This window comes from Dendrobates tinctorius, unplaced genomic scaffold (genome assembly GCF_039654945.1).
Source record: "Dendrobates tinctorius isolate UK_male_01 unplaced genomic scaffold, ASM3965494v1 ptg000070l, whole genome shotgun sequence".
NCBI lineage: Eukaryota > Metazoa > Chordata > Amphibia > Anura > Dendrobatidae > Dendrobates > Dendrobates tinctorius.
Genome location: NW_027361738.1, coordinates 96,824,954 through 96,851,543, shown reverse-complemented (window position 1 = coordinate 96,851,543; position 26,590 = coordinate 96,824,954). Strand labels below are relative to the sequence as shown.

General features: G+C 45.3%; 2 protein-coding genes across 4 annotated transcripts in view; one reads left to right on the top strand and one right to left on the bottom strand.

The window, feature by feature from the left end:
• The window catches only part of CCDC13 (coiled-coil domain containing 13), a 45,236-nt gene extending 23,469 nt beyond the window's left edge, over nucleotides 1-21,767 (top strand). For all 3 annotated transcript variants that reach the window (XM_073582189.1, XM_073582187.1, XM_073582188.1), the window contains exons 13-15: nucleotides 6-271; nucleotides 14,673-14,775; nucleotides 20,691-21,767. In XM_073582189.1, the coding sequence (XP_073438290.1) occupies nucleotides 6-271; nucleotides 14,673-14,775; nucleotides 20,691-20,856 (535 nt within the window). In that variant the 3' untranslated portion in view covers nucleotides 20,857-21,767. The remainder of the gene's footprint in view (nucleotides 1-5; nucleotides 272-14,672; nucleotides 14,776-20,690) is intronic.
• Nucleotides 21,768-22,192: 425 nt separating this feature from the next.
• RPS23 (ribosomal protein S23) lies at nucleotides 22,193-25,513 on the bottom strand. Its single transcript, XM_073582192.1, has 4 exons — nucleotides 25,357-25,513; nucleotides 23,713-23,872; nucleotides 22,948-23,068; nucleotides 22,193-22,385 (listed from the first exon to the last, which is right to left on the bottom strand). Exons 1-4 carry the CDS (start codon nucleotides 25,358-25,360, stop codon nucleotides 22,239-22,241), a joined length of 432 nt encoding a protein of 143 aa, XP_073438293.1. The 5' UTR covers nucleotides 25,361-25,513; the 3' UTR covers nucleotides 22,193-22,238.
• Between the last annotated feature and the right edge of the window lie 1,077 nt (nucleotides 25,514-26,590).

Genomic DNA, 26,590 nt, shown 5'->3' with positions numbered 1-26,590 from the left:
GACAGCTCGGAGCTGCGGGTTTGGCGTGCACAGGCGGCAGAGTTCAGAGCGCTGTGCCAAGCCGCTGAGGTGGAGAGGGACCGCCTTGTGGAGTTTGTGTCCGTCCTGCAGCGGAGGGTGGAGGAAAGTAACAAGAAGGTCCTGGAGGGAGAGAAGAAGCTTCAGGAGGAGAGGAAACGCTGCGTCCTCCTGGAACAGCAGCTGGAAAAGATGAAGATGGAGGCAGGCAGGAACGGAAGTACGCAAAAGCCGTCTGCTCGCGGCAAAGCCGGTACGTTCCCAACATCTGTGCGTAAAAAAGCAGGAAAGTACGGGGATTTCAGAGGGCCGGTGTGTAACCAACTATTATACATGTGGTGTGAAGTTCCCCAGGGTTAATATGGGTATCCTAAATCCTAATTCACAGTATATCTCCAATCACTCATGTATTCCTGGCGCCCCCTGCTGGTTCAGTGTCCTCACACACAGCTGTGCTCCCCTGGCTCCATGGGCACACATAGCGAGCACTTCGCGGAGCGTTCAGTGTATACTCCAATCACTCATGTATTCCTGGCATCCCCTGCTGGTTCAGTGTCCTCACACACCAGCCGTGCTCCCCTGGCTCCATGGGCACACAAAGCGAGCACTGCGCGGAGCCTTCACAGTATATCTCCAATCACTCGTGTATTCCTGGCGCCCCCTGCTGGTTCAGTGTCCTCACACACCAGCCGTGCTCCCCTGGCTCCATGGGCACACAAAGCGAGCACTGCGCGGAGCCTTCACAGTATATCTCCAATCACTCATGTATTCCTGGCGCCCCCTGCTGGTTCAGTGTCCTCAAAACCAGCCGTGCTCCCCTGGCTCCATGGGCACACACAGCGAGCACTGCGCGGAGCCTTCACAGTATATCTCCAATCACTCATGTATTCCTGGCGCCCCCTGCTGGTTCAGTGTCCTCACACACCAGCCGTGCTCCCCTGGCTCCATGGGCACACAAAGCGAGCACTGCGCGGAGCCTTCACAGTATATCTCCAATCACTCATGTATTCCTGGCGCCCCCTGCTGGTTCAGTGTCCTCACACACCAGCCGTGCTCCCTTGGCTCCATATGCAAAAAAAAAAAGGGGGAAGACAAAAAGCGCAATAGGGTCTTATCCACGTTAGTCCCCGTTTTATGATTTTTACATTCATACCTTTATACCTGGTGTAATTTTATATTCATACCTATATACCTGATTAGTTTTATATTTATTATTATGTTTATAATCCTCTGCTTCCTAAGTTTAATTTATATTGATTTCTATAATTATCCCTGAATCATCTATGGATGTGTGCATTCGTAGTCTGTACAGTAATTCCATTTTTTTGCATTTGTATGTGGTTTTATTCATTTCTCTATATTCAATTTGATTGATAGATTCCTAATGTGATATTTTTTTTTTTTTTACCTGAATGCACAGTCCCCACTTTATGTATTTTTATTCATACCTTTATACCTAATGTAGGTTTATATTTATAATTAATTTTCATAATCCTGTGCCTTTTAGGTTTAATGTATATCTATTGATTTAAAGATAATTATAAAGATAAATCATCTATGGATGTGTTCACTCATAGTCTTTGTGGTAATTCCACATAGTTTTATATAAAAATCCTTCCTCCACAGCCCCCTATGTAATGAACTCCATATGTCAGCATAGTCTGGTTTTGCCCTTAGGAGTCATCACTTTCACTCCCTTTTTTAAACAAATTATCTCCGTAACAATTGTCCTGAAAAAGTTCTTTTCTCCTCCTAAAACGGAGTCCTGGGAGATCTGACTCATTGTGCTGGCCTCACGGGGAGGAATGACCCCGACTGATATAAGTAAAGGCCCTTTTACATTTAGCGATGCACCAGCGATCCCGACCACGATACGACCCGGTCAGGATCTCTGGTGCATCGCTAAATGATCGCTAGCGAGCTGCTAAACAGGCAGATCTTACAGTGATGCAGCGGACGATACTCACCTTTCAGACGCGGCGATCCTGATGTCCTCCCGCCCGCGTCCACACGTCGCTCGTCGGCGCCACAGGAAGCCCAGCAGGAAGCGCCCGACGAGAAATGGAGCCGGCCGATCTCACGCGATCAGCACATAGCGATATCGCTGTGTAAAACCCCCTTAGGCTATGTGCACACACTGCAGATTCGTCTGCGGATTCATATCTGCGGAACCGCAGGTAAAATGACCTGCGGTTCTTCCTGCGGTTTTGCCCTGCGGTTTGCCACCTGGACAATGGAATAGGTGGCAAACCGCAGCGGAATCCACAGAAACAATTGACATGCTGCGCGAAAAAAAACGCAGCTTTTCCGCAGGTAAAAATCCGCAGCATGTGCACAGCAGAATGTTAATCCCATAGGATAACATGCTACTGTACAAAACTGCAGCAGAAACGCAGCAAAAACCGCAGCGTGTGCACATGGCCTAAAGGCTATGTGCACACGCTGTGGTTTTTGCTGCGGATCTGCAGCAGTTCTGCAGTGTACAGTAGCATGTAAGTCTATGTGATTTACAATCTGTTGTGCCCACGCTGCGGATTTTTAACTGCGGAAAGGCTGCGGTTTTGAATCCGCAGAAAGAAATGACATGTCACTTCTTTTCTGCGGATTCTGCTGCGGTTTACCATCTCCTCCATTGTAGAGGTGATAAACCGCAGGCCAATCCGCAGGTCATTTTACCTGCGGTTGCGCAGATACAAATCCGCAGACCAATCTGCAGCGTGTGCACATAGCCTAACTCGATCCTCCTTCACTCTGCCTCTTTCCGCATACTGCTGATTCCTAGCGATTAGTGAGCAGTACACGAATTCACCCCCACTCCTCTGTAATTGAAAGACTAATGTGTCTCGTGCTGCATACAAAAACTTTCTTTGATCCTCAGGTCAGTGAAGCAATACACTGTATTCATTGGGTCCGCTTGTCTTGCGCTTTACTGAGAGCGGCAGCTGGCTGCTAAACAGCGTCCCGTGTATTGCTACACCTAAGATCCTTTTATAATATATTTTTTTAACCCACTCTTTTTTTCATATATAAAAATAATTATATATTTATTAAATCATCAATAACTTAAGTTATTTTATGTTTTTTTTATTGACAAAGAATTAAAATTACGTTTTTATTTCACTTTTTCTATAAAGATTGCAAAGTTTTTTTTCCTGTGAAAAAGTAGCTTGCTGGTTCCACATGATAGTCCATTTGTTTTCCAAAATTTTTATTAACATTTTGTATATTTTAAGTCAACAAATTATTTTTTTTCAAAGCATATTGACATTTTCGCCTTGTATCTGTTCTCCTAGATGATTTGTGCAGAAGGGAAATGGGAAGGGTCTTTGGGAAAAAGGGTAATTGAAGAGTAAAAGGGACTGGGTTGAGGGTAGAGAACTCAGGATAAATAACTTTACATATTATATTCTAGGCAACACATATTAAACAAGTGGAAAAAAAAACAAAAAACATTTTTTGAATAAAGTATCCTGAGGCACCTGAAGCCCGTAAAATGAATATTTATGTTTAGGGTTTGGGAAATATTGAATTCCAGGGGCTCCATCTTCTCATATGTATTAATGCAGCCGTTGATCCTAGAGAATTGTGGTCCAAAGAGTTATGGATGTGAAGTCTGTCGACAACGTCAGCAATTTGTGGGGTATCAGGTTGTTTCCAGTGGAAGGCTGTCAGATTTTTGACTATTAGAAGGATATATATCAAAACGTATCTCATAGAAGTATGAATGTTTTCTAGTCCCAAAGTTAGCAAGGCTGTTTGTGGACTGAGAGGGTAGTCTTTTTCAGGCTATGTGCTCACGTAGCGTTTTATTCCGGACACTAAAAACCGGACTCCTTCCTAGAAATCGCGAGGTTTTTACCGCGATTATGATCGCGATTTTGCCGTGATTTTCGCGTGCGATATTCAAGCACTTTCCAAGCGATTTGAAGCATTGCTTGGAAAGTGATTGACAGGTTGGTCACACTCGTCAAACATAGTGTTTGACAAGTGTGACCAGGTTTTTACTATTGAGGCTGCCTATGCGGCCTCAATAGTAAAAGATAAAATGTTAAAAATGATAAAAATAAAATCGGGGTATATTTACCTTCCGGCGTCCCGCGCTGTATTCCCGGCCTCAGCGTTCCCAGCGATGCCTTGCGAGACCTGTGATGAGGTAGTCTCGCGTTGCTATAGCGATCTCGCGAGACCACGTCACCACTGGACCGTGCCGTAAGGCATTACTGGGAACGCTTAGGCCGGGAATGCAGCGCGGGATGTCGGAAGGTAAATATACCCCGATTTTTTATTTTTTATTCTTTTTTTTACAGGGGTATGGTACCCAGGGCCTGGAGGACAGTCTCCTCTCCTCCACACCGTGGGTACCAACCGCACATGAGACGCTTAACTTCCCGCATGGTGGGCATAGCCACATGCGGGAAGTAAGCGATTCTCATGCATTCCTATGGGTGCGGAATCGCGGCAATTCTTTGCGATTCCGCACAAAAGAATGAGCATGCTGCGATTTTTTCCGCGATGCGTTTCCGCCGTGGAAAAAAGCGCAGCATTAGCACAGCATGTGCGGAATGCCATAGGAATGCATGGGGGGCGTTCTGTACACGATTTTTAAACATTTTCGAGCCGAAAATCGCGGCAAAAACGCTTAAAAATTGCATCGTGGGCACACAGCCTTAAGGAAATTATTGATAAGTAGGGAAACCTGATTCCATAATAGTGCAATCTTTGGGCAGGTCCAGAAAATGTGGAGCAGGTCTCCTCTGGAACCACATCCCCTCCAACATAAGTGTGAGTGGTCGCTGTTGATGCGTGATAGTCTTACTGGAGTGAAGTACCATCTAGATAACATCTTGTAAAAGGATTCATGAAGGGGTAGTGATATGTTAGAGGAGTGTGATGGCCCGGCGCCTCCTAGTGACCGAGATCGGAACAGCAGGCCCTGAGTCTGACAGCGATGTGACAAGGAGTATGTGTATTTTATAGCATCCTCCCACTGATCTGGACCGGCTGAGATCTGTAGATCCGTTTCCCATCTGGACATATAGATATTTTTTTTGGAATTTATTGTCCTTATTGAAAAGGTTGCATAAGTATTTGGTGCTCCAGAAGACCCCATGCCCTATATTACTGAGTAATAAGTGTACAGCTTCTGCCTTTGTAGGCACTTTATGGATAAAGTTTTGAACGTGTTCTTTCAGAATACAATAGTGCATGAAGTCCGATGGATGAATATTAAATTTTAGTTTAATGTTGCTAAAACTAACAAAGTTGTTGTTGACAAATATCACAGATTTTTTTTTTTTATGCCTATTTGGGTCCATCTCTCTGGGATTTGGAATTTTTAAATGGTTGCAATCAGGGAGAGTGGGAAGTTATTTAAGCTAGCTAGTTTATTATGTTTCTTAGGCTAGTTTCACACTTGCTTTTTTTTGCTGCAGCGCGTTTTTCCCACAAAAAAACGCATTGAAAAAACGCATACAAAAGCATACAACTGCTGCGTTTTTTTCAAGCATTTTTATGAGCATGCATGAAAAAAACGCAGCGTTTTTATGCGTTTGTATGCGTTTTTAGTGCGTTTTTACCGCGTTTGCGTTTTTTTCCAACATTAGGTGGCCCCTCACACTAACCCAAACCATGACTTTACTAACCCTAACCCTGACCCTAACCCTAACCCTGACCCTAACCCTTAACCAAACCATACTTAACCCTAACCCAAACCCTAAACCCTAACTAACCCTAACCCTGACCTTAACCCTGACCCTAACCCTGACCCTAACCCTGACCCTAACCCTTAACCAAACCATACTTAACCCTAACCCAAACCCTAAACCCTAACTAACCCTGACCTTAACCCTGACCCTAACCCTAACTAACCCTAACCCTTAACCAAACCATACTTAACCCTAACCCAAACCCTAACTAACCTTAACCCTTAACCAAACCATACTTAACCCTAACCCTGACCCTAACCCTTAACCAAACCATACTTAACCCTAACCCTGACCCTAACCCTTAACCAAACCATACTTAACCCTAACCCTGACCCTAACCCTTAACCAAACCATACTTAACCCTAACCCTGACCCTAACCCTTAACCAAACCATACTTAACCCTAACCCAAACCCTAAACCCTAACTAACCCTAACTAACCCAGACCCTAACCCTTAACCAAACCATACTTAACCCTAACCCAAACCCTAACTAACCTTAACCCTAACCCTGACCCTAACCCTTAACCAAACCATACTTAACCCTAACCCTGACCCTAACCCTGACCCTAACCCTTAACCAAACCATACTTAACCCTAACCCTGACCCTAACCCTTAACCAAACCATACTTAACCCTAACCCTGACCCTAACCCTAACCCTAAACCCCCTTAACTAACCCTAACTCTAACCCAAACCCCTAAATTCCATGGTTAACAAAAAAAAACGCATGTGCAAAAAAACGCATACATGAGCATGCCAGTGCGCATGTATGCGCATCCATAGGCTATAATGGCCATTTTTAGCGCAAAACGTGCGCATACGTGCGCATGCGCTTTTTTGCAGGGCCAAAAAATGCAACATGCTGCGTCTGGAAAATACAAACGCACACCCCAAAAAAACGCAGCGCATGAAAATCGCATACGTGCGCTTACCAGCGCGCAGGTATGCGCACCCATGTTAGATATAGGGGAAAAAACGCATGCGCACGTATGCGTTTTTTTCCAGCGCAAGAAAACGCAAATGTGAAACCAGCCTTAGGTGGTCTAGCAATTTTGTCCCATGCTTGGGTTGTGGCTAAGAAGATAGGATGAAGCAATTTATAACGATTTAGTTGGAAAATATGATTAAGTGATATCTGCTTGGGAAAGTCTGATCTCCTTCCACAGGGCAAATCGCTTCCAGGGACTGCTGAGCCCTCTGACATTGTACGACATTATGTTCATGTGCATAATGAGGATCAAAAGGCTGCAACACTCTCAGGATAATGTTAATGAAACAGAGTTAAAAAAAAAAAAAAAAAGTAAAAAAATTAATTAATCAATCCAATTAAGAATGCTTAACAGTAAAATACAATAATAGAGCAATTGTAACAAAATCGAGTCCCAGTAGAGAGTTCTCTTAAAGGATCTCTTTTGAAGTGGGGAAAAGTTTGTGTGGTGATTGCTCACCAAGATTCCCCTAGTTGAAATGAGACATTATCCGAGTTAAGTGGCCTTTCAATTACTTGTTTCTATTTGGAGTATAAATGAAGCCGATCAGTAAGTTAACTTATAATATACCCACTATTTAAGAAGAGATGTTCAGGTGAGAGATTTGAAGAACTCCAGGCCTTCTTCTGGAGAATTTATTACAACAGTCTTCCCCTTGTAGTGAAACAGCAGTTTGGTAGGGAAGCCCCATCTGTATTGTATATTTCTTTCTCTCAAAAGGTCGGTGATTTCTTTAAAGCACTTACGAGTGTCCAACATATGTTTAGACAGATCTGTATAGATTTTTATTTGGTTATATGGATCGGGAAGAGAACCATTATCTTTAATAAAATTTTGAATCTTCTCTTTTGTACCAAAAAATGCATTCGAAGGATTGTGTCTCTTGGCTTTTCGTTAGGTATGTGGTTAGGTCGTGGCAACCTATGTATTCTGTCCATTTATAGATCTAGATTTGTAAGAGACGGGATAGCTTTTTTGAATATCTTCTTTACGAAATCTGAGAGATCTTGTTGTTTAACTTCTTCAGGAATGCCGCGGAGTTTCAGGTTGTTCCTTCGGTTCCTGTTCTCCAAATCAGCCATTTTTGTTTTTAGATTGTTAATTTCTTTTTTTTAATTCAATATTTTGGTTTGTTAGAGTCTCCGTTTTAGTTTCCACTTCAATAATTTTTTTCTCATTTTTGTCAAGCCTTTGAGTGATGCCTCAGCAGACACCGTCGAATGAGGTCTGGTATTTCATCTATAAGTTTTGTGATCTTTTGTAAAAACTCTTCTTCATGACTCAGTTTGGATGTCTGTCGTTGAGGACTAGGGCGATCTTTCTTATTCCTGTGAAATACTGGTCCTTCATTTGGAGAGCTGTCCTCTGAGAATGAGTTTGAATCAGTGCCATCAAAGAAGTCTGTTTCCTCAGGGGCTCTTTTCTTTGCAGAAACCGTAGTATCCATGTTGTCTGTAGAAGCGGAATTAAGGGATGTTGGAGGTGTTGGGCTCTTGTCTTTTGGGTCTGGTTGGGATAAATTTGTTTTGCTTTTGGGCAGTTGTGGCAGCATGCTTCTTTGTGAATTCGGTTTAGTAAAGCTGCTATATTGATGTACCGTTTCATTAGATGTGAAGTCGTCCCCTTTTTGCGGAGATCTTGATTTTGTCGGGCTTAGTGGGTTTGGGGAGTCTTCACGTGGTCTGTCAAAAGATCGTGATGGGAGCTGTTTGCTTTCCAGATAAGATTTTTTAGAGTCGCTCCTTTGTTCCATTGTTTTGGCAAGACGTAAGTCTCTCTTTTGGGTTAGGCCTGTTTCACACTTACGTTTTTGTTGTCAGTTGAAATCCGCCAAAATGAAGAACGCATCCGTAGGCGTCGAAAAACCAACGGAGCCAGCGGTCCGTTGGAGCGTTGGGATCCACTGATCTGGTAAAGTTAAAGGAGCCGCGGTGAAAAATCGCTGATGTAGTAGAGGACATAGCGGGATCCCGGCGTGAGGGAGGAATCGCGGGATCCCGGCGAGAGAATATTTTAGCGGCTCCCAGGATGGTAGTCAAGGGTTAAAATGCCTCCCGGAGTGAAAATAGCGGACCGTCGCTGCAAAAAAATGTTGCAGGGTCCGTCCCATCCTCCCGGGAGCCGCTAAAATCTTGGCGGATCCATACTATAACGGGTGTGACGGACGACAGTCAGTCAGGATCCTCCAATAATGTAAGTCTATGGGTGTAAAAAACGGATCCGCCCCTTTTTTGGCGGATCCGTTTTTTACAAAAATTGGCGGATCTTGACTGATGGGAAAAAACTGATGTGTGAAACAGGCCTTAATGCTATAAATTTAATTGTTTTTTTTAATTATCCCTCTGAGTAGTCAGATAAAGGGGCAATAATAGCAAGAGCAGTGAAATTTGGTTGGAAAGACTTATAGGGCGTTTTCTTGATATTTGTTGTGAGTTTGGTTCTGTTAGCAACAACCCCTCCAAATTGTCAATTAAAGGGGCAGTGTTTGTATATTTCAAAATGACGTCAAAATCCTCTATGTTGGAAAATTACAAATTCAGTGAATTATCTTGAGGACAAGACTTGTAAGAATTTGTAGCCTCATATAATTAATGTTCTACAGTCAGGGCTGTGGAGTCGGAGTCGGACTCGTGGAGTCGGAGTTAGTTTTGGTCGGAGTCGGTAGAAATGTTCCGACTCCAGCTTTAAAAAAAAATGTATTAATATTTCATAATTGAACTTTCATATGAATTTTATAAATGTTACTAAAATATATATGTTCTATCAAACTATGAACAACAGTGATAAGCAGTTCTGCTGGAGATAGAGACATTTCTTACTTCTTGTGTGTCACTGTTCTCCACTGCCCTTATCTAATCTTATACTTGGTTAACCTCATGCTGCCCCAACCCCCCTACTTACAATGTATGAAACGGAAAGTGAAAATGTGTTGCAAATTCTTAGTAGTAAAGCTCCTCCTCTAGACTAGATCATACTAGGTGTGCGTCTTCCAAGCATCTCACAGCTGCCTGCTACTCAGAAGAGGAAGACTGTAAGAAGTATTATCCTTTCAACAAACTTTGCATCAGTTAACTGTGAGTACATGAGGAATAATAACAGTATTACTGACCACTATATCAGTTGTACGACCTGGCAATAATTTTGTACAATTGTTTTTAGGAAAAACAATGGTCATTTGGATTGTGAATGCAGAATTAAAAACCTGAGAATGTCAAAGAAGCATCACATTAAATCAGCTGTATTTGAACATTTCACCATCACTCAAGATAGAAAACATTATGTCTGTCAGTGTATGACAAATGATCCAGACGAAAACAAATGCTGTGAAGCCAAGATGAGTGCATATTCAGGCAAAGATAAAAATGCTCCTACCAGAGCTTCTAATCTAAAGAGACATTTACAGCGCTTTCATCCAGAAGTACTGAAAGCAGTGGATGAGAAAGACTGCATCCAAACCAATGAACCAGTGCCCAGCTCTTCCAGCCAAACAAAGGAGCAGAGAACTTTGCAGCCATCAGTTGCAAGATATTTTGTCAGTGACAAAGTTACTGAGACAATGACAGTAGATACATTTAAAAAACAGATCATAGAGCTTGTTGTAAAGGATAGTGTGCCTATTTCATTATTTTCACGACCAGCTTTTATGTGTCTGAATGGGGAAATGGCCCGCAAGCTTGGTGTTTCTCTGGAGAGAGAGAGTATTAGAAAATTAGTAATCGAAGAAGCTTTTAAACAAAAGGAAGAACTTAAAAAAACTCTCAAGGGACGCTTTCTGTTTCTTAAAATGGATGCCTGCACACGTCACAGAGTGAACTATTTTGCCATCAATGTCCGATTTGTTTGTGACAAAAATGAAATAGGTACCAAGACATTGGCAGTAAAAGACACCAAAGCTCATCACACCAGTGAGTTTCCAGGTCTTGGTGGAAAAGGTTCTGCAAGACTATGAACCTAAAAAAGAGCAAGTTCTTTCTGTCGTAACTGACAATGCTTCAAATATGATAAGTACTATTAAGCTAATGAATGAGAGTAATGATGGTGACCAGCAGCTAGAAGAACATTCTGGGTCCACAGACACAGAAATGTTTGAAATAGAGGAACACAGCATTGTAACTGAGGAGCAAACTGAAGTTGCTTCAGATGAACAGCAACATGATAGTTTAGATGATCTTGTTGAAACTGTGTCAATATGTTCTTTCATTCATCACATGCGCTGTGTTGTGCATACGCTACAGCTGGCTATAAGAGACAGTCTGCAAGAAGGACATGCTGCTGCACTGATTGGCAAGGTGAGAAAATTGGCTACTGTTGCCAGAACCCCTAAAGTTGACTCAATTTTGAAGAGACGTGCTGGAAAAGGGGCAATTATTGATCAAGCCACACGATGGGGCAGTACTTACTTAATGATTCAGCGCTTGGTTGAACTGAAAACCTTTCTTGTAGACATGGCTAACCCTCAACTGACGCTAAATGAAAGTCAGTGGAATCAGGTGACTGAGCTGGAAAAATTGCTAGAGCACCCATTTACAGTGACTAAAAAATTACAAGCAGAGGACTTAACTCCAGGTATTTTCTTAAAGGAGTGGAAGAACCTGATGTTTCGCCTGTCCCAAAGAGGAGGGTTAATTGCAAGTGGCATTGCTACATCAATGAAACGGAGAGAGGAGCTACTATTACAAAATAACATTCTTTTGGCAGCTGTTTATGTAGACCCAATGCATCAGATTCTTCTAGATGATCAACGGCTAAGTAAAGGAAAAGAAGCTCTGTTTGAAATAGCAGTAAGGATGAAAGGGTTGCAGAACAGTCAGGAGGAACAAGAAGAATTTGGTCGTCCTGCCACATCTTCACCCTCATCATCAACTGATGAAGAATTTAATTTCGAAAAATATTTGGATCACAAGGACCGTGCAAAGCGTTCCCGCATAGAAGAAGAATCATCCCCATCAAGGAACACAGTCAGTACATTTCAGCAGAATTTTTCATGTGCACTAAAAGAAATTGAGAAATTTGATCGTTCATCAAAAATAACAGTGCAACAAGCGATTCCTCTGTATCCTGACATTGTCAGAGATGTTGCCCGAGTGGTTACTGCTTTGCCACCAACACAAGTTAGTGTAGAGAGGTTGTTCTCTGCTCTCAAAATAATTAGATCAGATTTGAGGGCATCCATGAAGGAGGATCTGACAGAGGCAATACTTTTTCTGAGGACAAATTTATAGATTTCTTATTAACTGCATAAAAGTGTTTATTGCATATTTACTTACAGTTTAGAAAAGTTTATAAAAGTTATTTGCTATATTCTAATTGTATTCTAATAAATGTAGTTTTTGCTCTAAGTGGTCTGATTACTTATATGATGGTGAGAAACTGAATAAGCACGATGTTTAATATTTTACAACAGTAAATTTGTTGTTATGAATTGGCCATTTATGAAGGAGTCGGAGCCGGAGTCGGAGCCGGATAAAATCCAGGAGTCGGAGTCGCAACTGTGGCTTACCGACTCCACAGCCTTGTCTACAGTTGTGTGAAACAAATTCTCCACCCCTTTAAATAAACTAGACTTCAATGTGAGTGAAAGCGAGATTTCAACAAAATGAGTCTATGTAGATTTCAGCAACTAGAATTCAACTAGAGTAATGCAACAGAAAATAGGTTTTGCTGAACAGCAGAATCCTTCAAATATCCAGATAGTCAGTAAGGATTATATAACAAGAGTTCAATGGAAATCACACAGAGGTAGGTAGGATTGTAAATATAGAATATTGTAAATTAACCTCTTTAATTCTTAAAGGGAACAATAAGTAATTTTAGCACTGGGAGATTCTCTCAAGATAATTCACTGAATTTGTAATTTTCCAACATCGAGGATTTTGACGTCATTTTGAAATATACAGACACTGCCCCTTTAATTGACAATTTGGAGGGGTTGTTGCTAACAGAACCAAACTCACAACAAATATCAAGAAAACGCCACAAGTAGTGGTGAACATTCAGGGAAATGACATTGAGATAGTCGACACCTATAAGTACCTTGGTGTGATCCTCAATAATAAGCTTGACTGGGCCCATCACTTGGATGCAGTGTACAGGAAGGGCCACAGTAGGCTTTATCTGCTCAGAAGGCTGAGAGCCTTCGGAGTTAGGGGGGCACTCCTTGCATCCTTCTTCAACTCTGTTGGGGCATCAGTCATCTTCTTTGGTGTGGCGTGCTGGGGTAGTGGCATATCAACCAGGGACAGGAATAGGCTGGACAAACTGATTAGAAGGGCCAGCTCTGTCCTGGGATGCCCCCTTGACCCAGTTCAGGAAGTAGGCGACAATTATCACGGAGATTTAACTCTATCCTATCCTGTTTTATTTATACCGGCAATTATACAAGCAGACAACAGCCGCAGCCTGAGCAATAGCTCACAGGAATATTTTACTAATTACATACCAGCTGCTATTTTTATACAAACTGGAAGGTATAGAGTCATTATATGAGTTTGTCTTAACTCTATAAGCATAAAACACAGGACTTGCAGCAAATCAGCCGAGTAATAAAAGCTGATATCAGAGAGAATCTGTTGTTTGGATTCTCTCTATCAGCTTTTATTTTTTCCCTTAAGAAAGTCCACCACCAATTCCTTGGTCTTCCCGGAATTAATCCTAAGGTGGTTCCTCTGACACCACTCCACAAAAGCTTGGTTAGTATCTCTGTACTCTCTTTCATCTCCTCCTTTAGTAGTATTCTGTGACTTCTTTGGTCCCGTGTTCTTCTTGTAGAAATATTGCCAGCTCCTATGTTGTGGTGTTGATTTTAGAGTCCTCGGTTAAGGAGAATGAGCTCCATTTCTGGTACCTCAGCAACAAGATGGTGGATCCAACATGGTGACTAAAGACAGGCAGGGAAGACACCTTACTTACAGCTGGATATCTCCCGATTCCTGTAAGCTACGGACTCGATCCTGGTCTTGTTTTAAAGCTTATAAGCTAAGTCTGCCAACTGAGTCCACAAAAACTTGTTCTTATGCCTCAATTTAAGCTTTTTGTAGCTTTAATGAGGGATCTTAGAGCTCCAAGCTCCTGCGACTTTACATGCCCAGAGCTAGGCCACGCCGCCCCCATGATAGTTGTGAGACATCCACCTTTGAACAGGAATAACCCTTTTTTTACAGGTTCTTGTCCATTCAAGTAGATATCCGGTCTTTTTTGTCTTTTTTCTGTTTTCTTCCCCTCTGTTAAAACCGTAAACCGGGCTTATTTCCTGGAAATGCAAGAGAAGTCACCAATTTTATAGACTATGCATATCTTTGTAATATATTCCACTTGTATTGTTAACTATGTGATGTCATTGAACTTTGACACTGCAGCACCTGACTTGTTGGCGCTCATTTTTTGAAATCCAGCGTCCTCTCAAAACTATGTCTGTGACACCTGTATGTACTGTGTGGTATTTCCTGGTGAAGGGGGCATGAGACCCCCTGAAACGCATTGAATAAAACCACTGCAATCGTACAGCATTCTCCTGGAATTTGTCTCAGCAGCAGCGCGGAATATAACGACAAATTCCCTTTGGATATAACACCCCTGGCTCCATAGGCGCACACAGCAAGCACTGCGCAGAGCCTTCACAGGATGTCTCCAATCACTCATGTATTCCTGGCGCCCCCTGCTGGTTCAGTGTCCTCACACACCGCTGTGCTCCCCTGGCTCCATAGGCACACAGCGAGCACTGCGCGGAGCCTTCACAGGATATCTCCAATCACTCATGTATACCTGGCGCCCCCTGCTGGTTCAGTGTCCTCACACACAGCTGTGCTCCCCTGGCTCCATAGGCACACAGCGAGCACTGCGCGGAGCCTTCACAGGATATCTCCAATCACTCATGTATACCTGGCGCCCCCTGCTGGTTCAGTGTCCTCACACACAGCTGTGCTCCCCTTCACTCACTAACGCCTTCTCTTCTCTCCGCAGCTCCATCTCTCAACAACTCCAGACACTTCCTAAATTTCAGTGAAATAAGCGAGCTGTCGTCCAACGTCCCCCTGGAGACGCAGGTGGAGGAGCTCCGCACACAGTAAGGCCGCCCTCCGCCCAGGCGCGCTCTGTGGCTTCTCTTCCAGATAATCACACAGATCCATTTTAATTACGAAGTGGTTTAAAGGGATTCTCTTCTGTGGACACCCCCTTTACCATCAGGGAGACCCCCGCCATGTAGAGGTCGTCTCCGGAGCAGGCGGCATCGATTGCAGGGGACAAGGAACACTACAGTGTGTTTATTTAGAGGGGTTTAAACCAAGAGCTGGGAATTTGTGCAATTAAAAACCTCTGCTGCGCCTGTGGCCTCCGCCAGTCTCTACTTTCCTGCTATAGTCATGTGCTGCTCAGCATTCAGGTGATCATTGCAGCCAATCACAGGCCTGCATGTGTGGCACGTGACCACCGAGGCCAGTGATTGGCCAGTGAGCAGATGATGATGATGATCTTTATTTATATAGCGCCAACATATTCCGCAGCGCTTTACAGTTTAACAGTTTCAAAACACAAGTCATAAGTAACAACGCTAACAATGCAATAATTAAAGCAAAATAAGACGACCCTGCTCGTGAGAGCGTACAATCTACAATGAGGTGAGGGAGATACAGAGTACAGGTGTGTATTTACAATGGTGTATTTACAATGACGGTCCAGCCATCTTGCAGGAGTGAAGGATGGATGGAGATAGTGAATGGGCTACGCACGCACACTTACACAGAGAATGACTTTGATTAGTGAATGTGATAGGCCGCTCTGAACAGGTGTGTTTTGAGGGAGCACCTAAAACTATGCAAATTGTGGATAGTCCTGATTTCTTGGGGTAGAGCATTCCAGAGGATAGGAGCAGCACGGGAGAAGTCTTGGAGTCGGGAGTGGGAGGTACGGATTAGTGCAGAGGTTAGTCGAAAGTCGTTTGCAGAGCGCAGCGATCGGCTAGGCCGATAGACAGAAATGAGAGAAGAGATGTAAGGGGGTGCCGCACTGTGGAGAGCTTTGTGGGTGAGAACAAGTACTTTGAATTGGATCCTATAATGAATGGGCAGCCAATGTAAGGACTGGCGAAGAGCGGACGCGTCCGAGTACCGATTACCCAGATGGACGATCCTGGCTGCTGCATTGAGTATGGACTGGAGAGGGGATAGTCGAGTGACGGGGAGGCCAATTAATAGAGCGTTGCAGTAATCCAGGCGAGAGTGGATCAATGCAACAGTGAGGGTTTTTGTTGTTTCCATAGTGAGAAAAGGGCGGATTCTAGAGATGTTCTTTAGGTGTAAGCGGCAAGAGCGGGCAAGAGATTGTATATGGGATGTGAAGGAGAGATTGGTGTCAAACATAACACCCAGACAGCGCACCTGCTGCCGGGGTGTTATTGTGGTACCACCCACGGAGAAGGAAATGTCAGATTTAGTGAGGTTAGTAGACGGCGGGAGCAGAAGACGTTCAGTTTTGGAGAGGTTGAGTTTCAGATAGAGAGCGGACATGATATTGGAGACTGCGGACAGACAGTCACTGGCGTTCTGTAGTACAGCGGGGGTAAGGTTGGGGGAAGACGTGTATAGTTGTGTGTCATCAGCATAAAGATAGTACTGAAAGCCAAATCTGCTGATGGTCTGTCCAATTGGGGCCGTGTAGAGAGAAAAGAAGGGGGCCAAGGACTGAGCCCTGAGGTACCCCGACAGCAAGAGGAAGAGGAGATGACGTGGAGCCAGAGAACAAAACACTGAAGGAGCGGTCAGAGAGATAGGAAGAGAACCAGGAGAGTGCAGTGTCCTTAATGCCTAGTGACTGGAGCCTAGAGAGTAGGAGATGGTGGTCAACAGTATCGAAAGCTGCAGATAGGTCAAGAAGAATGAGCAGAGTGGTCACCGTTACGTTTTGCTGTCAGAAGGTCATTGGTCACTTTGATGAGTGCAGTTTCAGTCGAATGTAGGGGGCGGAAGCCGGACTGTGAAGGGCCTAGAAGGGAGTGAATGAAGAGGTAACGGGTAAGGTGGGAGTAAACTAGGCGTTCCAAAAGTTTAGAGATGAAGGGGAGATTGGAGACTGGTCTGTAGTTGTTTGTGCAGGATGGGTCGAGAGCAGGTTTCTTTAGTAGTGGAGTAACGATGGCGTGTTTGAAGGAGGATGGGAAAATGCCCGAGGAGAGGGAGAGATTAAAGATTGTAGTTAGGTGGGTTGTGACGACTGGAGAGAGAGACTGGAGGAGATGTGAGGGAATGGGGTCGGTAGTGCATGTAGTCGGACGAGAAGAAGAGAGGAGTCTGGAGACTTCTTCTTCTGTTATGGGATCAAATGTGGAGAGTGAGCCAGGGGAGATGTAGGAAGGGATGGGAGTCACAGCACTTGGTGGTTGGGAGCAGATTTCTTGACGGATATTATCTATTTTTTCTGTAAAGTGGGAGGCCAGGTCATCAGCACAAATGTCTGTGATAGGGGCTTGTGCTTTTGACCTGAGGAGGGAGTGAAAAGTGTCAAAAAGTTTCTTGGGGTTGTTGGCTAGTGAGGAGATCAGGGTGGTGAAGTAGGTCTGTTTGGCAAGGTGAAGGGCAGCGTTATAGGTTCTTAACATAAATTTGAAGTGGATGAAGTCTTCTGGTGTGCGGGTTTTTCTCCATAGGCATTCAGCACTCCTGGAGCATCGCTGGAGAAGTTGAGTTTGCGATGTGAGCCAGGGCTCTTTTACTCTGTGTTTGGAGGTTCTGAGGGTGAGGGGAGCTACTTGGTCAAGGGTGCTTCTAAGAGTGTCATTGTAGTGATGAACAGCCAGATTAGGACAGGAAAGAGAGGAGATTGGGGACAGAGATGAGTGTAGGGAATCTGAAAGTGTCTGAGGGTTAATAGCTTGTAGATTTCTGACTGTGTGGTAGGTAGGAATGAGCTGGAGTGGGCGAGGATTTGTGAGCGTGAAGGAGAGAATGTTGTGGTCAGAGAGTGGAAGTGGTGAGTTGTTTAGGTGGGAGATTGAACAGAGCCGGCAGAAGACCAGATCAAGGGTGTTACCGTCCTTATGTGTCTCAGAGGTTGAAAGCTGTGAGAGGCCTAGAGAGGTGGTTAGTGATAGAAGCTGGGATGCAGATGTGGAATTAGGGCTGTTAATGGGGATGTTGAAGTCTCCCAGGATGAGGGTTGGTAGTTCTGAGGACATGAAATGTGGCAGCCAGGCTGAAAAGTGGTCAAGGAAGAGGGTGGGAGAGCCTGGGGGCCGGTATATGACCGCTACCCTGAGGGAGAGGGGACGGAAGAGCCTGATGGTGTGGACCTCAAAAGAAGGGAATAAAAGTGATGGGACTGGGGGGATGACCTGGAAAGTGCATTGTGGGGACAGGAGTATGCCAACTCCACCACCAGGTCTGTTTGTGGGTCTCGGGGAGTGAGAGAATTGTAAGCCACCGTAGGAAATGGCAGCAGGAGAGACAGTGTCAGAATCCTGAATCCAGGTTTCAGTGAGGGCCAACAGATTAAGAGAGTTGTTCAGAAAGTAGTTGTGTAGGAAAGGAAGCTTGTTACAAGCAGACCGTGGATTCCAGAGGGCACAATTAAAAGATTGAGATGAGGGAGTGCAAGTAATGTTAATCAGATTATTGTGGTTTCGATATGAGGTAGGGTAGGGGTCGAGGTTGGGGGATGGTGGACCAGGGTTGGGGGAGATGTCCCCTGAAATCAGTAGGAGAAGGAAGATAAAGAGCCAATAGTTGTTGGAATTGTAAGTAGTTTTTTTCTGCGATGTGTTTGGGCAAGATGGGCTGAGGTTTCTCAGGAAGGTGAGGAGTGTGTGGGAGCTGTACATGGGAGAGGGAAGTATACAGGGGCTGATGTGTATGAGTCGTGATGGAGGGGGGATAGGGTGATGAATGTGGATGGCAAGGGAACACAGGAGGATAAAAATAAAGCACATGGTTAAAGGGGAAGGCAAGGTGTGGGTTACCTGACTCCTGCCCTGACTAACTGCCATGTATAACTGCCGTTTTGCTGGATGCTTATCTTCTGTGATGCTTTGCTTATGGGATGCTTGCGTGCTGTACCCCACACTGCGTGCTTCCCGTTAGCAACTACTACATATATAGGCCACACTACAGGGTCAGGAGAGAGGGATTGTGGGAGATGGTTGGGTATAATTTGGCAGCTGGGGCCAGCACACCAGGGGATGGTTAGATGATCAAAGGCACTAGACCAAGATGTGGCAAAATGCTATAGCACCTTCCACCTGATAAGATCTAGAAAGGCCCCAGTCACAGATCTAAAGCAGTATTACATACAGTGCAACAAATGAATTATACCAAAGCTTTAGCAAGCACATTTAAATATGCAGCAAAATGGTCAAGCAGCAGAAGTATGGAGTTGTACCATTTGGATATATTACAGCAGAGAAATAGAGGCAGCAGAGGTGGGAAGTTGTATCATTCAGGCTGCTTGCTGGCAGTGAATGGAGTAAATACATGCAGGGTGGCTCAGTTGATTACCATTTGGATATATTACATTGTTGTGTGCAACCAGAGCAGCGATGCTGTAGCAGAGGGTGAGAAATGGTGAAGGGGAATTTTTTTTTTTTTTTTACCCTATTCTCTGCTCTTAGTTCTTATGAATCCTAGAAAACCCCTTTAGCTGCATGGATCTGTAATCGCTCACCTGCTCCTGGATACCAGCCTTGTGACAGACTCTACAGGGTGGGCCCTTTATATGGATACACCTAAATAAAATGGGAATGGTTGGTGATATCAACTTCCTGTTTGTGGCACAATAGTATATGGGAGGGGGGAAACTTTTCAAGATGGGTGGTGACCATTTTGAACTCGGTCATTTTGGATCCAACTTTTTTTTCCAATGGGAAGAGGGTCATGTGACATCAGACTTATTGAGAATTTCACTAGAAAAACAATGGTGTGCTTGGTTTTAACATAACCTTTTTCTTTCATGAGTTATTTACAAGTTTATGACCACTTGCTGCCCATTGTGTTGGATTGTCAATACAACCCTCTTCTCCCACTCCTGACACACTGATAGCAACACGGCAGAAGAAATGCTAGCACAGGCTTCCAGTGTCCGTTTTTTCAGATGCTGCACATCTCGTATCTTCACAGCATAGACAATTGCCTTCAGATGACCCCAAAGATAAAAGTCTAAGGGGGTCAGATCGGGAGACTTTGGTGGCCATTCAACTGGCCCACGACGACCAATCCACTGTCCAGGAAACTGTTCATGTAGGAATGCTCGGACCTGACACCCATTATAGATGGCATGGTGTGGTATATGGGGTACAGATAGTGGGGCCATTCTTCATCAATGGAAACCTCAATGCCACTGGATATCTGACATTGCTCCATGATGATGTGTTGCCTCTTTATGGACTGAAGATGGCGCGCTCCGAGATTTTCCAGCAAGATGGTGCACCACCACATTATGGGTGTCAGGTCCGAGCATTCCTACAAGGAATCTGTCCCCCTTAGACTAGCATTTCTTCTGCGGTGTTGCCATCAGTGTGTCAGGAGTGGGAGAAGAGGGTTGTATCGACAATCCAACACAATGGGCAGCACTTTGAACACATTTTATAAGTGATCATAAACTTGTAAATAACTCATGAAAGAATAAAATTACATTTATACCAAGCACACCATTGTTTTTCTTGTGAAATTCTCAATAAGTTTGATGTGTCACATGATCCTCTTCCCATTGGAAAAAATAGTTGGATCCAAAATGGCCGCCATGGTCACCACCCATCTTGAAAAGTTCCCCCCCTCCCATTACTAATGTGCCACAAACAGGAAGTTGATATCACCAACCATTCCCATTTTATTTAGGTGTATCCATATAAACGGCCCACCCTGTATATGGTGGCAACAGAACCTGTGGGATTTGTGCAAGTGCCTTTAGGAGCTGTAATAGAGGCCGTATTAGTTCCCATATACAGCTGTGCCCATGAGCAACTCAATCTTCCTCTGTGTCACATCTATATTTCAGGCTCGACATTCAGGTCGATGAAAACGAAGCTCTGAAAACGGCCCTGAAGAGCGCACTGAAGACCAAGGAGGACGACCTGCGGCTCTACCACGACATGATCACTCAGGTGAAGCAGATCTTCCTCCAGGCCCTGCGGCAGCACAAGCAAGAACACGGCACCCTCTAGTGTCCCCCAAATGCGACACTAGGCTGAGGTCCAGAACTGGTGCCGTTCCATCAACTGTCCCAGAACAAGTCACATCAACTTACACACGTATATACTGGGCTGGCACTCGTCCTGCAAACAGCACGATGCCCGGTCTGCTCCACGCACCTCCAAAAAAACGATCTAAACTTTTCACAGCCCCCAATACTTTGTGATGGGCTCTTAAAGAGGAACTGCAGCTTTTCTAACACTGAGGGTCTCTGCCGATGCCCCCACTTGTGTTTGGAGCACGCCCCAGCTCAGATTATCCTGGTTTCCAGAGAGTGCTGAGATCATAAGGCCGACCTTACACATCTAACATTCACAGTGCAAGTACAGACCGCAATGTCCAGACCGGCCGCAGGTCTCGTCCCCATGTACAACAGCCTAAGGCCACATTCACAACTCTATATACAACTTCACTGGTGTCATGCATTTTTATAAACTGAAGTTACAATTTTATCCCTCGACTCTTAATGCATTATAAAAAAGATGAAACAGATGGAAGCACGACAGGTCTGTGCATGGTCCAAGAAAAAGCAGATGGATGTGTGAATGTGGCCCTATAAGCACGAGCCCCTCACACTGCCCAGACTCCGGTGAGCTCAGGGAGCCACAGACACGAATATTTACTACTCTTCATCACCACCAATGTGTACCATGAAGCAGGAAGAACAAACCATTAGGGACAGATTATTTTTTCTCTCCGACACAGTATCTGGTTCTGAAGCCGAAGGCTGTGCCCATGCGGCTACACAAACGCTGGTTATACCGTGTCTTATCCTCCGCACTGCCGCAGCGTCTGATCGCTGCTGTATTCGTGAACAATGATGAGGTCTTCAATTTATTTTTATTTTATAAAAGTGAAAATAAAGAACCTTAAACTTGAAATAGATGAAGTTGTGTCTGGTGTGAAATATACTGGTTATTATTAAAGGGGAGCTGCAGTCAGGATTAAAATATTCTGTAGTCCATCAATACCAGTCACGACACATGCATGTGGGCTCTCCATGCATGTACTGCGACTGACACAGGCGTGGTCCATGCACCTGTGGCGCTGACCCGCTTCATGTATCTAGGTTCCCACTGTAGCTTATTTGGTAAGCGCTATAACTTGCCAAATAAGCAGGGACCCGAACAAATTCGCTCAACTCTAGTTACTAGTACACAAGTCCGCTAATCACCGTAGAAACAACTGCAGGAAGCAGCCCGCCATAGGACGCCGTCTCCTCCCCACCGAGCAGTCGTGTGTGATCGGTCGGACCCCAATGTAAAAAATACGAGCGCAAATAACCAGATGTGCTGCGGTAACAACCCAGAGTGTGAGAAAACTGTTTATTGTACGAGGAGATGGCAGAACACGTCTAAGATCTGGGTCTCTCCTTCTTGCCTTTGTACAAAGCCAGCAGCGACACGTTGGCTACTTTCACAACCTTGAACCGGACACCGGGAATGTCACCAACAGCGTGACCGGCCCGACCGAATCCAGCCACCAAAACTTCATCGTTCTCCTGAGAGAAAAAGGGGAAATGTACGTGTCACAAAGAATCACTGAAGATGCAGTAACGCACGGCCCATGGCGGCCTCAGTGGGCGAGGCCCAACCTTCATTTACTAGTCTTGTAATAATGAAATGCAAAAACCAAGCAGGAGATTTCACCCACAAGTCACTGTTACATTAGATCATAATATTAGAGGGATATTTTAAATGCGGTTTCCTGGAGGTTTTATTTGCCAACCAGGCAAATTATCCCTTACTTACAGGATAGGGGATAACTGATGTCTGACCGCTGGGACCCCCACGTGCATGAAACCAGAGACCTGTTCTCAGCAGTAGGACACTAGCAAGCTGTTCTCTTGCAGATAGGAGAACACTTGCCTGGTTAGGGTAATCCCTTTTGTTCACTGTAAGCAAGTTATTCTGCTGAGGTCAAGATTTGCAGCCGCTCAGTTTAGTCTGGGAGACCGCGCTCCAGATCCCTTTATAATTTATTGACCAACATCCCGGGGACAGGGGTCATCACGTGAAGCCAGTCCGACCCCTCTCCTGACTGCTGCCCCCAACCAAAATTACCTCAATGAAGTTCAAGCAGCCGTCATTGGGAACGAAGGCGGTGATCTTCTTGCCGTTCTTGATGAGTTGCACTCGAACGCACTTTCTGATGGCAGAGTTTGGCTGTTTGGCCTCAACACCACTAAAAACATATGGAGAGATCAGAATAAGAGAAGGCTGCGGATCACACAATGTACACTAAAAAAGTAGTTTGGTAGGTAAGAGGTATCACACCCACAAGAGTCCTATTTTATTTCTCTCCCTGAGGGAACTTTATATATACAATGTACACTGAAATAGCAAAATAATACTGCAGTCAGGCTTAGTTCACATATGCTGCAGATTTTCTATGTGAATTTGAGTGCAGAAAAGACATGAAGCTGATCTGCGGGGCACAATAGGTCAATTGGTTTTTTTGCAGATTCAGAAGATTTCACCATTTGCAATGAAAAGTGAAATTTCCCAAATCCAAGGGAAAATCTGCAGATAAGTTACGAAAACATCAAATCTGACTACAGAGTGGGATTGTGATCACACAAGTTGCTCCTTGCTGCACATAGTGGACATATATACTTCAGTGCACAAATCCTGCCACCCCGATTAATATATTTGGGGGCATCTCTGTCTAGAAGTAGGTGCAGATCTGTGCTCCAAATTTCACCAAATTCTGGAATAAATGCAGTATTAGGATTAGAAAAACATGGCTTTTTTTGTCACACCACTAAAGTGCTGCAAAGTTATTGATCATTTCTAATTACGGTACAAGACACAAGTCCGGCCACTTACACTTTCTCCAGGACGATGCCTTTGGCGTGGGAAGCGCCTCCAAAAGGGTTAGCCTTGAGCGCAGTCCCCAGGTGGGCCTTCTTGTACTGCTTGTCGTGCCATTTCTGCTCACGACGGTTGTCGCGGAGCTTTCTTGCTGTACGAAGACCACGGCACTTACCTGAGAAGAGAGAAATATGTTGGTAAAATGTATGTCAGCTGCCCGGGATTGCTGGGAATCGTAGTTTCACACCAACTTAAAGAGTCACAGGTTAGAGTATACTGCCGTAAGGATTTTATGGCTTTCCGATTGCAATAACTTTCTGCCCCCCTTCCCCCGGTCTAGCGCTGCGAGGGCATGTTCATGTCCTTGAGGCACATGACAGCATTTTCCATGCACTACTTTATTTCTACAGAAATGGGGGATAGATACGGCAATTATTTTGCTGTGTAGATTGTTTTACCAAGTTCTTATTTTTATAGTTTGCAGTAACCCCAATCATGTGGCCTTTTTTTGACACATTTTAAGTAACTTTCCTGCCTTCTGGCTTTTTTCCTCTCCAACTCTCTCAGGCTGCATTTATATACCGAATATTTCCCTTCTGCGCCCCCACCACTCCTCCATCCCGTTGCCCACTAATTGGGTTTAACTCCTTCTGACGTGGACAGCGCGCATGACTGACGCAGCCTGACAGAGGACATGGCGGATGGCAGAGCAGACGGCCACTGCTGATCCACAGGCTGGTAAAGAAACCCCTGCAGCCAATGTTTCCCATGGCATTTAATGAAAAAAGAAAAAAAAAAAAAACCACGAGATCAGAGTCATCAGTGATCGCAGCCATTAGAGGGTGGGTGACAGCTGGAAGATACAGCCAGCAGATTTTAATAGATGAAATGTATCACTTATACACAGGATCGGTGCCAGCTTGTAGGTCGGTGGGGTCAGACTCCTAGGACCCCCGCCAGTCTACACATTACCACTAGCTCTGTGGATTGCTGGGTATCAGCCCCCTAAAGACGAATTAGAGAACAGCTGGAAGTTTTCACCAGTGAATCCTATAATAATATCAGTGTTTATGATGGAAGGTGACCACGGCCTCACGCATCTGCTCCGTGGACCTAATGGCGCAGATCAAGAGAGAAGATCGGGGCCGAAGCATCAACACCGCCGGCCCGGAGGCTCCGCGCATCACAGGTCATCACTGAGGGACGGAATGGGAACTTTCCAGCCCAACCATGGCTGAGCGAAGGACCGGTGTGCGGGTGGGAGGACAAAATGCAAGTTTTGGGGTTTGATGAACTTTTTTTATTTTTTTTTCCGTTATCCCCTGTAAGTCACCAATTCAGAAAAATGGCAGCAAGTCAACAAACCAAACCACTAGAGAGGAAAGTATATCGGATTTTTCAGGGTTTTTTTGTCAGTCTCTGACCCGTGTGATCGGTTCCCTGCTCTCTAGCACAGAGGACACGCGGCCTCCGCGCTCACTGCACGGCGGTGTCATGGCGCCTCCTCACTGCGCCTCATGGAGACACCAGTCCCCGCGCCTCATCTCGCCGAGCCCCGCCGCGCTCCCGCCGACAACCGGGAGCTGCCGCCCGCTCCCCGCATAGCACCGTCCCCTCCCGGCCGCACAGCAGCCGTTTCACCCGCGGAGCCTCACTCACCCATCCTGCCTGATTCCGGGCCGACTGCGGAAAGATCGACTCCCAGAAGCCACCGAGAGACCCAGCCGCTGCCAGGACCCCAGTAAGGCTGCCTTCAGCGACGCCTGGTCCGGAAACACCCATGTTATAAGCGGTATCGCTCTCTAGGCCAACCTTACACTGGGGTATCTGACTGGAGAATGTTCATACATTATCTAGACGACTTGCGGATAATTTTATGCTTAAAATATTGAGCTTTTATTTTGCCCGGCGCAGGCGATAGCTGATTAAAGACTTTAGTAAACTACAAATCCCGTGATGCTTGGCGTTTCAGAGGGCCTGAAGCTGACTCCGCCCACCCTCTTACGTAGGTCTGGTCACGTGGACATGAGCTAGTAGTCATAGAGGACCGACCCAGAGGTGTGTTTTTTATGTGGAGGAGCTGAGACTTGTAGTACCCCCACACTCTACTGCAAGCGCACGTCCATTATATCACTGTGTGATAATAACGGCAGCTACAGTGTGTGCTGAGAGACAGTGCCCCCATAGTAACCAGGTGCCACCCTCATAGTCACAGTGCCCCCATAGTAACCAGGTGCCACCCTCATAGTCACAGTGCCCCCATAGTAGCCAGGTGCCACCCTCATAGTCACAGTGCCCCCATAGTAACCAGGTGCCACCCTCATAGTCACAGTGCCCCCATAGTAACCAGGTGCCACCCTCATAGTCACAGTGCCCCCATAGTAACCAGGTGCCACCCTCATAGCCACAGTGCCCCCATAGTAACCAGGCGCCACCCTCATAGCCACAGTGCCCCCATAGTAACCAGGTGCCACCCTCATAGCCACAGTGCCCCCATAGTAACCAGGTGCCACCCTCATAGTCACAGTGCCCCCATAGTAACCAGGTGCCACCCTCATAGTCACAGTGCCCCCATAGTAACCAGGTGCCACCCTCATAGTCACAGTGCCCCCATAGTAACCAGGTGCCACCTTCATAGTCACAGTGCCCCCATAGTAGCCAGGTGCCACCCTCATAGTCACAGTGCCCCCATAGTAGCCAGGTGCCACCCTCATAGCCACAGTGCCCCCATAGTAACCAGGTGCCACCCTCATAGCCACAGTGCCCCCATAGTAACCAGGTGCCACCCTCATAGCCACAGTGCCCCCATAGTAACCAGGTGCCACCCTCATAGTCACAGTGCCCCCATAGTAACCAGGTGCCACCCTCATAGTCACAGTGCCCCCATAGTAAC

Excerpts from the sequence above, each read along its gene's own strand:
- RPS23 (XM_073582192.1), bottom strand. Across the intron at positions 23,069-23,712 it reads GGCATCGTCCTGGAGAAAGT|TGGTGTTGAGGCCAAACAGC; the intron begins GTAAGTGGCCGG and ends ATATGTTTTTAG. Across the intron at positions 22,386-22,947 it reads GCTGCTTGAACTTCATTGAG|GAGAACGATGAAGTTTTGGT; the intron begins GTAATTTTGGTT and ends TTTTTCTCTCAG.